This window comes from Orbicella franksi, chromosome 9 (genome assembly GCF_964199315.1).
Source record: "Orbicella franksi chromosome 9, jaOrbFran1.1, whole genome shotgun sequence".
NCBI classification, from domain to species: domain Eukaryota; kingdom Metazoa; phylum Cnidaria; class Anthozoa; order Scleractinia; family Merulinidae; genus Orbicella; species Orbicella franksi.
In genome coordinates, this window is record NC_138153.1 from 30,524,055 (window position 1) to 30,536,287 (window position 12,233).

The 12,233-nt window shown below is 36.1% G+C and overlaps 1 protein-coding gene across 1 annotated transcript; it reads left to right on the forward strand.

The window, feature by feature from the left end:
- The first annotated feature begins 1,380 nt into the window (after positions 1–1,380).
- Positions 1,381–10,628, forward strand: LOC145496671 (zinc metalloproteinase nas-15-like). Its single transcript, XM_081476404.1, has 9 exons — positions 1,381–2,090; positions 2,363–2,536; positions 3,788–3,911; positions 4,351–4,442; positions 4,907–4,990; positions 6,588–6,730; positions 7,746–7,857; positions 9,976–10,095; positions 10,558–10,628. Exons 1-8 carry the CDS (start codon positions 2,033–2,035, stop codon positions 10,080–10,082), a joined length of 894 nt encoding a protein of 297 aa, XP_081332530.1. The 5' UTR covers positions 1,381–2,032; the 3' UTR covers positions 10,083–10,095; positions 10,558–10,628.
- The last annotated feature ends 1,605 nt before the right edge of the window (positions 10,629–12,233 follow it).

Below are 12,233 nucleotides of genomic sequence, written 5' to 3' on the forward strand. Positions count from 1 at the left end.
TCTCCTTTCATTTTTAACAACGGGATTACCAATTGCAATTTGAAAGGCTAGGTGAAACAGAGCTGGAAAAATCGTTTTTGTTACTATCTCTGTGTAAACGCGTCGGCTAAAACGATCGAACTAAAACGCCCTCAAAGCGATTTTGAGGATTAGAATAGCCGGCGGCTCATTGCAGAGAAGATTACGATATGGAAAAATCTTCAAACAAGCCACGATATCAATTTTTACATTGGAGCTGCGACTCAGTTTGAAATTATGCTAAATTTCAAGGTCTTGTAAAATGGACTTACTTCATAATTTGCTTTTGATACTTGATTACTTGTTTCAGTTGAGCAACTATCTATTTGTAAGACTTCTTTAAAGGCTTCCAACAGAATATGAAACCCCGTCACTTGGACGGTGGGCATAAATTTTCATCACGACTTGTAGTCGTTTAGATCGATTGATCCTTTTTTACAACTTCTTCTTCCGATACTGGGAAAACTGTAGTGGGACTAATCATCAGTAATTCAAGAAAGTCTTTCTACTTGTCTTAGTTCTAGTCAAATTAAGCTTTTAATACAATAATTTCCTTAGCAAAGTCATTTATTGGCGCAATTTGGTTATAATTTGGTTGTCATATTCTACTGATAGCATTAACAAAAAAAGATATTATGGCAAATGTTGAAAGGAATATATCCAGTTGCTTTTTGTTTTCGGAAACTTTTTTCTAGGAACGTCTATTTACCCCTCTTAGTTGGAATTTTGAATGCTAGTTATGTTAATAAGTATATGGCTACACTGCTCACTGTTGTTTAATAACATTTGTGGTGAGGGTAGATTTTTATGGGAAGGGAGGAGATAATACTTGTAAGACGAAGCTGTTCCAACATTATTGCTTCCTGTGGTTGAGTATTTTTTATTCCATCCACAACTCCATAGAAAATTTGACAAAGTTACGCAGCGTAAGTCAATATTCAACCGTGTTTGTTTTGCTACGAAAGAAAATTGCTTGGCCGCAGGTTTCCCAAACGTCAATAACATAGCAGATAATTTGGAAATGAATGAAAAGCCTGATCGTTGGCGATAAAGAGAGGGGGAGGAAACACGGGGGAGGGGTGGGGAATTAGGGGGAGAGCGAAAAAAAGAAAATGAAATTTGTCCAAGTTTCTGGTATGTTGGAAATATCTTGCCTGACTACCCTTACTTCAATGCGTCTTACCGCTTTTTTTACTTCTAAGTACTAGAAGTTGATTCTCAAATTAATATTATCGTAACAATAATAATTTAGTTTCTAAAGCGCCTGTCTTTTAATGATTCAAAGGTGCTAATTACAAATAGAACATTCTACAAATATATAGGCTAAGCTAACTAAGACTATGAGAAAAACCTTGAGATTAAAGATAAAAATCAAAATAAAAGGACTAACGACTAATAGCAAATGTTACGTTCTAGAAAATTAAAAACAGAGACTGAAATTTACATAATTTAGATAAAAGAGCTCGTTAAGAGAGACAGGGGTCCAATAACGTTTGAAATTGCCTTTTGAGTTCACCTTCCTCATACTTTCTGATAAATGATTCCAGAGCTGTGGGCTAGATTAGACCTGGCCATATGATTTCAGGACAAAATCTGGCACGGAAAGTAAGTAAGCTCTAGAGCTCCTCAATTTGTTTGGTCGCAGCTTTGGAGAAGAATGAAAGAGTCACTAGCAACTGATAATCTGTTGCAAAGGAGTTACAATGCTTGATGTTACCCTTAAAATTTCCCTTTTCTCCCCCCGTCTATATCATATGCCGAAACCAATATTTGTCAAGTTCGTGGAATAAGTAGCCCACTTGTCATGGTTCATCTGTACCAGATGCATTTAGTAAGATATCCTCCTCATTTATCATGCTAATCCAATTTACTTAACAGCCTAAACAAAACTCGACCACCTCAAACAAAGATCGAGAAGCGGCTTTGCAGATGAGCTAACAGTTGTGGTCAATAAATTCTCAGCCATTTTGCTTCTTCTTACCACTCTGCTTCAGTGTCTTCAAGAAGGAGCATCATGAGGTGGCTATACGTTCTTGTCTTGTGCGGACTGGTGCTTGCCGAAAACCCCGACGGTAAGCGTTATTGTAAAGCTGCTCCGAGCTATGAGATTTTCGTTAAAGCGTCACTTCCCAGCGAGAAATCAAACGTGAAGCAGCAAGATACGTAATTGCATTTCAATTTTTACATACATGAATGCATGACGAGTGAAAGCGTTCATAAGTGCTTCAAATTATACGCAACTCGACCTAGGATGAGAAAAACAGGGAAAAACACGTGCTGTTGAGCGTTTGAAACTATCACCAGGCACAAATCTAGAACTAAATTTTTTAAATTGTAATCCTAGAGAATGAGGGTCTTGATGACCCAGATCTGTATGAAGGAGACATGATCCTAACAGATGAACAGCGCATGGCGGCAGAGATGGGACTAGATGTAGATAATCCTCTTGGAAGAGGTTCAACTAAGAACAGACAATGGCCTGGTGGTGTAATGGCTTATGTCATTGACTCCAGTCTGTGTAAGTATGAAATGAGTGAAATTTCATTGGCTGTGTGCTTCAAAAAAATTTTAAAAGTTTTTACAAATAGGTAGTCAACAATGATGTGTGAGCTGAAATTACAGTCTTGATGGAATCATTGACGTCAAAAGTCATCATCTCAAACACTCTTGTTTAGTTTTTTTTGTTTTTTTGTTTTGTAAGAATAACCGTTTATATCAAGGCACGCGCTTTACCAAAAAAGCAGGACGCCAGGGGCTTTGCTTGAAATCTAGGTTAATTGCCCATATGCGAGATCTAAACAGAACAAACAAAAATGTTGAATGAATCTGGCCACTGTAGTCGCAGGTTTAATGTAAAAGTGTTAAAGTCAAGAGAACCGCAACAGAGCAAATATATCTAACAAATAAAGCTTTTGAATAAACAATGGGTTGACAAAAAAACCGCCACAAGGCACACTACTGTGGCTGAAGCCCTACAAGAAAAGCAAAGCTCGCGGTAAAATGAAAGCCAAAATGATTAGTGTGATTACTCTGATCAACGCAAGTAAACAAAACACAAATTTATGAGTACTTTTACACTTTTATGCTAGGATTAACCCAAATTTTAAGAATTTGCGAGTAGCACACACCAGGTCGAGGAGGGTCAATAGAGGAAATTTGTTTGGCTTTTCTTTTAAGCTACAGCACGAACTTTATAAAGCGTCGGTTTATGCAGGCCAATAACCAAATGCATGTAGGGACGTTGTTGAACATGAGGTTATGCTATTGCGTGGTTCATTGTAGAACATGGAAAATGGTAAAGCAACAACAACAACAACAACAACAACAAAAACAACATCAACAACACTAGGAACCTTCTGCCTCAGTCCGAAAATTAGAAAAATATAAAAAGGGTCTTTAATTTAGAACAGGAGGAACAAAATAAAAAAGTATTAGTTTACATTATTCTGTTGAAGGAATCAATTGTAAGGGACCATATAACTGCCCAAAAAATTATCGGATTACCCGAGTGCTCCAATGTCCACATTTTCTGAACTTTTGTTTTTTTGCCTGCTTATAAAAATAGATACTACTAATATCACGAATGAAGATTTTCGATATCATACAAATGGTAATAAATATATTTTTTCAAAATGCACATTGTGTAGTAGTAAAGAAAAAAACTGAACTCAGAAATACGAGTGAAAAAGAGGAATAGCTCATGTTAGTTATTGTTAGTTAGATGTCCTGAATGATCAAACCAGATTTCAATTAAATGTTTTTTTTTAAGCTCGTGATTCCCGAGCCATGTCCGCTATTCGGCAAGGAATGGAGGAATGGACGAGTAAAACTTGCATCAAATTCAAGCAGAGGACAAACGAGAGAGCTTATGCAAACTTTAAACTTGGCTCTGGGTAAGTAACAGTTATGCTTAAGGAAGAAAGTTATACCACTGAAAAAGGGAAAACACGGTACGAGTAGTCCGCCACTGGGTCCGCTAAAACTGCAAAGTGACAGCTTAACCAACGCTTAGGTAAAAGAAAAAAAAGGCTGCTCGATGTTTCGTTAAAACCATTCATCATTTCAACAACAAAAATTCAAAAAGCAGAATGACTTTCTTCTTTTAAGCTTTTCATTAAATCCCGCCCTTTTTTTTACCATTTTTAGCATGTATTTTCCTAGCTTCTTAAATTCGATGCATATTTGTGATTATTATGATTGTAATATTTATTACCAGGGTCTCGCTGGATACCAGCCATGAAGCTGAATGGGCCATCCAGGCTAAATTAAGTTTTGCTTACTTACTTAAGCTGCGTGTGGATTATTGCATGCTAACTGTGTGGTTATTTCCAGATGTTCATCATACGTGGGAAGAACCGGAAGTCGCCAAGATATCAATCTGGCGCGAGGATGTTGGCACAGGGGAATTGTAGCTCATGAAATCGGTTAGTAATATAAGTTTATCAGAGCTCACAAGAAATAAATACCCGAAAAGGGTGGGTAGGGTGTGGCCCAGAGGGCAAATCAAAGACTTAAGTAGAAACTGATATGAAAAAGTTGAGGAAAAGTTGACTGTAAAATAAATAAAGCCGCTCTACCAGCTCTATACTAGACAAACATTGACGATGAGTGGTGAACTTTTAAGTCACAGGGTTTGGTTGATGCTCATCTTTTTGATATGCAATTACTTCAATTAAATTTTAAAATAATCACATTTGGAGTTTCCTATAGCGATATCTCAGCTAACAAATATGCTATGCACATTTTCTTTATGGTGTTTGACTTAAGTTCCCGAAGTCGGGCCCATGCTTCTTCCTTTCACATCGATCTTACTAGGAGCTTATGAAAGCTAGCGCCTGAAACTCCAGATGTTTGAAATCTTATAAAGCGTTCATTCTTTTATTCTCAGGACATGCCTTGGGTTTCTACCACGAGCAGTCTCGTCCCGACAGGGATTCATACGTCACAATCATGTGGAATAACATCATTGAGAGTGAGTTACTCTAGCATTTCAATTATTATTTTTTTCTTATCAGCCTTTAGGACTTTATGGGGTGTCATTGTTAGCCAAAAAAGTATGCCATCGTCTCCCATTTAATGATCCATAAATTCTGTCTGATAATTCTAGGTACGAAGAACAAAACTATCTACCGAGTCAGACAAATTAAAAGACAAAATAAGCAATTGGTTTCCCATGCCACACAGAATTAATGAAAATAATCTTTTCGTTTAACTAATCGACTAGTTAATAAAATTTTGGTTACTAATTTCACTCCTCAACATTTGATTACCCACACTTGTTGTACTTCGCCACAATGAAGAATGTCTATTCCGTAAAACGTTTCCTATATAGCAAAATTATTCGCTTAGCCGGTTCGGTTTTCGGACTGTCGACGGGCGAAAATGGTTGTAAATGGTACTGTGGGCAAGTCGTTGCGTTGCGTTGCGCCGTAGCGAATATTGCAAAAGCTGATGTTTTGAGCTTATGCCTTTCGTCAGGGAAAAATGAACAATTGTGGTTTGTGTGGGTGTTATTTGTATACCGGTGTAAAAGTTTATGAAGGGCTGGAATTATCTGCGTTCAGAAAGGATTTTTACTTTTCTTGAACTAATGATACATGTATACATTTATTTCACGACCCCTTGGGGCTTTTCAGTCAAATATATTAATAACAAGAGAAAAGGATGTGGAGTAAAACAAAACACAATAAAATTAGTTCTATGTAACTAAAAATTAAAATTCAGAAATTTAGATTAAATATTTAAGCAAGAAAATTAACCGAAGTAAAGTAACATGAAGTTTCGACGTCTTCGTGTCACCATTGTCCAATGAATAAATCAAAAATTACGGCAAGGCACATTTATAGTACTCAGGATGTGAGAAAATAAATTAGCAAACGTTACATGAAAACATTCGGGTAAAAGTTTCGCGCGAATGAAATCCACTTGTGTGGAAATTATGGCAAATTTAATATTCGATTTAATGGACCTAAATTATGGAATGAACTCGATGAAAGATTCAAGTGTTGTACTTCTAATCAATTTAAAAAAGAACAAACTTCGCATTTCATTAGTCTCTATTAATCTTTACTGATATTTTGATAGTTTATATCTACTTATTTTGTTTTGTTTTGTATATTTAATCTTGTACCAAGTTTGTGATACTTATGTGCACCAATGTATTTGTTGTGCCTCTTTCCTGACTCTTACATTTTTAATTATTATAATTACGGTCACCCAACTAGTTTAGCTTTTTAGTTATTTTGGGTGTCCCATTACTGTATGTACTGTACTGTTTATTTATATATTTATAATTATAATCTTGTAAATTCTTTTAGTTGTTTACAGTAGTAGAAATAAACTGTTGTTGTTGTTGTTGTTGTGTGTTCAGTTTCGCCCTTTTCGAAATCGTTTTCTATTAAATTAAATAGAGGTTTAATAATTAAACTGTTTCTTGCTGGTAGCCTAACCCTAACCCTAATCCTAAAAATTCAGTTAGCTGTCCAATAAGAGTCTTTTCCTCATCATAGTTTTAAATTGAGCTAGTGATTGACTCAATTTGATATTTTGCGGCTGAATGTCTTTTTCAGGGAACAAGTTCAATTTCAACAAATACGACAGAGGAACCATCGACTCTCTTGGGACTAAATATGACTACGGCAGTGTAATGCATTATGGGAGCAGAGCTTTCAGCAAGAACGGACAACCTACAATTGTTGCTAAGCAATCCGGGGTAGGTTGTCATGGTTATTCTGTAAACAGGAGTTTAGCAAAGAGGGAAATTGAACGATGCTGATTGCCATTGCCAACAAGAAACTAGACGCTCTGAAAGCGTTCACTCGGGCTTCGTACCGCGGTATTAAATCGTACTGAACACAATAAAAACAAATAAACTAAAGAATCAGGATGTCTTACCACAATAGCTACGCTTACAAGTCGCTTTGTTAAGTGTCCTCTTTATCTAATCGCACGTTGTTTGCCTCATCTTCGAAGTTTTGTTTACGACGATTCTTCGCTTTTTTCAAACACCTGAGGTACAGTTCTCAGTATCAAAGTTTGTTTTTAGGTCATTAGTTATAGCTTTTTGCCAGTGTTTTCTTAGTTCGAACTCGTACATGTTGTCTCGTGAGAACCAGTCGAGCATGAACTTTGCTTACTTGGCTTTCTTTCAAGCAATATAATTCGTGGACCGACCCGCTCCCAAAACGATCGACATCTTTCTAAGTGGGATGAACGTATAAGGCCTGATTCTTGCCAAACGTTTCTTCACAAAACAATGCATTCTATATAATACGCCGCTGATGAAAAGCGAGCACACGATACAGAAAGATGTCGCGTTCTCGATTCCACGGTCTACGCTAGGAACGCCTGGAACCACTTCTTTTTGGGGACCAAGAACGGCTTGCATTGACTCGGGCTTTCCTACGGAAGCCCTAATAACTGATAACGTAGAATGGGAACTTATAATGTTAATGTCTAATAAAGTTTATTTTACTCAGCCGTAAATCAAACTAGGTGTTTTCTTGGCCTTTCAAAACGGAGTTCTTTATAATTCGCTCTTCTTCACAAGTAAAGAGCCCATTACCGGCTCTTATATTTTCAGAATTAACTTGCTCAGTAGGAATGAAGCAAGATCTCGTTTGAGTATGCGTAAATTTGGTCATTACAAGTTGTAACTTTAACAAAGTAATGAAAGTGTATTTGTTGTAGCTTTAACAAAGTAATGAAATTGTTTCCTTCTTTTCCAGGTTACACTTGGTCAACGGAGGGGAATCAGTGCTATAGATGCACAGCAGATGAACCTCCTGTACAAATCACAGTGCGAAGGTGGAGGTGGAGGAGGAGGCGGTGGGGGAGGAGGTAGGCGTAACATTGTCAAATCCCAAAAAATACAAGCAAACAAACGACTGAACCAAGATTGACGATATTAATCATGCCTCTTGTTGTTCCCTCATCCATAGAATTAAGATAGTTACAAGAGTGAACTAGTTTTTCGGGGCTCTTTTTTATATGAATAAAATAGCAGTTTTTTTTAAGTTTAATTTTGACAGAGCACAATACTCCTACATTTCATGAAAGAATGATGGTTAATGAATAAAGGATGTTGATCTCTTATCCAACCCCGATGGTTATTTATGTGATCAGCTCTACATTGGCAACGATTGATGAAATATTTTGGATGACGTTTGTTTTACTTAGCTCTTATTAACCGAGCTGGAGGTCTGCATGGGAGAATCTTGACCGAAGTCGTGAGTACAGACCGAACGCAGTGAGGTCTGTACACACGACCAAGGTCAAGATTCTCCCATACAGATCGACTTAGCTAATAAGATGTTTATTATATGGCAAAGAAGAAAACTTTAATTCGTTTAATGTTACAGTAACTGGTTTGCTGACATTTCGCTTGCGAACGGCGATGACCTTAACTTAAACCTGCCGAAATTTGCTCGTCCTCTTAACTTTTTTTTTTGTCATCAGGCTTTTTGGCCCTTCCATAAATGATTGAGAAAATAAAATAAAATGGTGAAAATTTGTGTATTTTAGTTTGCTACTTTTTCAACGCAAAATGAAACCGGTCTAGATGCCGATCTAGATGGGAAAATCTAGACCGCGGTCAGTATCGATTTCAGCCAATCAAATTCGTGAATTCGGTAGTTCCCAGTCCTTGTGAGACACAGCCATATAATAAATCTGCTTATTAAAGTCTAACCAAAAATCGGAGGAAACCGTAAATCAAGCTTTTTCCTATGTTAGGTATTTTTAAGTTATATGAAGATTTTTCACGATGCGAAGAAATTTTAGTGAGCGAAAAGAGATTCAACAGCCGCGTGCAGCATAATTAACTGGAAAAAAGTGCATTCCCTATTAAGCATTTTGAGCTATTGGCTGAAATTTCGCTATGGAATTTAATTTATCCTCAGTAAGAAGCAGTCAGAAACTTTAGTAGTAACTTTATTTATGGCAATGTTTGTGTAAAATTATCATAATCGCGTATTAGCATCCTTCTTTATTACTTTCTTCACTAAAATAACACACATCCATAACTAAAACATGACACTCGCTGCAAAACGGTCTTATTGTCTTCCAAAAGCAAGAATAAATCACAGAGTATTCAATGTAAGATTTCACGGCTCATCAGTTTGGAATTCCATGGATGAATATATGAAATCGTCTTCATCGACTTTGCTTAAAAAAAATGAAACACCACTATATTAAAGATTATTAAATATCCGTACATTGCGCTTCGAATTCCTAGATATAAATACTGTTTTGCAATGTAAGAACTTTAGTCTACTGGTAATAATTAGCTCAACCTTGCTTATTTCTATTAGTTTGTTTACGTGTCTATTTTTGTTTGTTTTTTTGTTTGTTTTGTGTCCCTGATCTAGGTAAAACATCGTTTCTTTTAACTGGCTGCCTGGTATTTTTAACTCTTACGTTATGTCGGGTAGCCAGCACCCCTATCATTTTTGTTTTTCATTTATAACATTGTAATAAATTATTTCAAACTCCGGGGTGAGATAGCAGTTTTTGTTGTTGTACAATCCACCATATGGAATGATATACTATGCGAATGACTTACCTTGTTGAAATCACCTGCTTTCAATGGAGGGTGTCGTATTCTTATGCTATCTGGAATGCTGGATTTTGTCTCGCAAGTTACCCCAGAGAGGGTACAGCTACCTTGTAAAATTGCACTAATATTCAGTTTTTAAAGAAGTTAACAGTTGAGGAACACCATAGATAGGCCAAATAAAATTCATAGCATATGTTATCATTTACTTTAACATATATGCAACAACATAACGTTAGAAAAAGTAGATTTTTTAGTGGGACTTGTTCAATTTACGCACTACTCTGTTCAGGAACAAAAGTTGCTTTTTCGATTGATAGGCTTTGCCAAACAGATATTGAAGAATACTCTTTCAGATGATCATGCTACAAAAGATTCTAATCAGCTTTCCTTTCCTCTCATAGGCAACAACTGCGAAGACAAAGACAGCAGATGCGCAGGATGGACAGGATACTGCAGCTATCACAGATATGTGAGAGAAAACTGTAAAAAGACCTGCAGGCTCTGCTGAGCAACGGAAAAGGGTAAAGAAATTATCCTTTCCTCGATGCTGTAAAGTCTGATAACAAACCCAGGCGAAAAATCAGTTATAATCAAATGTTAACGATGGCGATAACCATAATAGTAGCGATGATAATGATGATGAAAAGTTCCACCTTTTGCCTCTTTCCTCTGAATATCTCAACTCATGGGCTTGCTTGTATCTTAAAAATATTACATGCATTTCATCCCATTGTAACACATGCTTTTAGATTTTATTCGTTACCGTGTGTTCAGAATTGAACTTCATTTGACTGTAGCACATGTTTGGTGACACAGAATCCCTTTCTGCCATAATGAATCAAATTAGGCTATTCCAAAATGTGTCCACGCGAAGAAAACAAAATCAGAAATAAGCTATGGTTAGCGCTTTTTATCAGAACAATATTTTACAAAGTGTTTTACTCAGAAATTCTAATGACTGTATTACTTTTTAATTCTTGCAGGTCATCATCTAAAACAAGAAAGCAAATATTGATGCGTTCCAAAAACACTAGAGTAGAATAAAAGCATTGAAACTGCCAATTTGCCTCTTTCATATATCTACGACTGAGATACCTTAGACACCAGTCGTAAAAAAAATGAAAGTACCCGAAAAATGATAATATTAATCTTTCTCACTCCACTGCTATTGAAATGCCAACGACACGAGAAATTACCCAAACAGTGCAAAATTTTTCTCCTCAAGTTTACTCGCACTCTTGACACTCAATGGTAGCTAAAAGGGCTGATTGACGAAAATCTAATTTTGTCTGTAGTAGTTTATATATTTGGTTAAAAATAAAGTGAAAAGAATAAAGTGAAAAAAATCGATAAGTTAACCACTCGATTTTGGACGAGGAATTCCTGTTTTACCTTTATTTAGGCCGAATTTTATTTAACCAATTCCGAAAAAGTGCTAGAAATGTCATATCAAGTGTATATCAAATGGTTAACAAAATATAGCTTTACTCTATTGAATGTTCTTATTTTAACAGATGTCCCTTTTCCATTGACACATTTAGGAATTGTTGAACGATGGGTGTATTTCAGAAATCTTGTTTTATTTAGGCTCTCAAAAGGAAAGTGTTGTTAGTCAATCACCTAGAGCAACAATAGTTTGATACTATTGAATCGTAAGGTTCCTAAATGGAAATTTTTCTTTCTCTAAAAATCATATTTGTGCGAAACACTATTCAACTCCTCTTTAAACTTGAATGATTCAGTAGAGGGTTTTTTTTAAGGTTAACTGCCATACAGTAGTGTAATACTCCTTATTACAAATCGAATCATCGGAAAATGTAATTCAAGAGTCTTCATTGGCTTTGCCATCACGGTATATCAGGCATTATTCCATGCTCTGCAAATATTTTACTTTAGTTTTCTATATTTTGGTGGCGCTTTTAACAAAACAATTATTCCACTCGCGCTTGTTGGATATGAGATAATCATGGCCAACTCGTTGGCTATCTACCATCTCATATCCAATCTCATATCCAAATATAAAATATTGAGGGAAAGCACGGACAATATACCTTGACAACTTTTGAATCCAAATCTGAGCCTCCGATTTTGCTTCAGCACCACTCAAGCGATAAATTCAGTCATTCGAAATATACTGGTTTCCTGTTTCTAGTTTTAAAGTTTGAGATCTGCTGTAGCAGCGTCCTTATAGCTCACTTTTCATAGCGTCGATTAAGTCGATTAAGTTAAGTTTTTGTTTACAGAGGTTTTGTATTGTTGATATGTAAGATATAAATGGAAAATTTTGCTTTCTCTGGAAAAGAATTTTGTAGGATAAGAATGAAATTCATCTCATTACATACTGTAGTAGAGTGGCTTTCTACTACAGTGGCTTTCTGCTTTTATACTGTTCAATTAAGTACATGAAAAACTCTATTCGTACTTGCGTTGGATTTCAGTTGTACTGCTAGTGCGTCTTTTTTTTTTTTCCTGAGGGTGGTTTAGTGACTGAATAAGTACATAATGCCAGTGCATAGCTTTCTATTATAACTGCGCAATTTGGGGCAAGGCCTCTCCATTCATACATAAAAACTTTATAGATTGAAAGTCTCCATTGGGGCTCTTCAGGAACAGTAAATTTAAAATGTAATAAAACTTAAATATGCATAATTATGCACCA

Bases quoted from the DNA above. Each gene is read 5' to 3' on its own strand.
- LOC145496671 (XM_081476404.1), top strand. From the start codon at position 2,033: ATGAGGTGGCTATACGTTCTTGTCTTGTGCGGACTGGTGCTTGCCGAA. The intron at 2,091-2,362 runs GTAAGCGTTATT...TTGTAATCCTAG, and splicing joins GCTTGCCGAAAACCCCGACG to AGAATGAGGGTCTTGATGAC. The intron at 4,991-6,587 runs GTGAGTTACTCT...TGTCTTTTTCAG, and splicing joins GTGGAATAACATCATTGAGA to GGAACAAGTTCAATTTCAAC.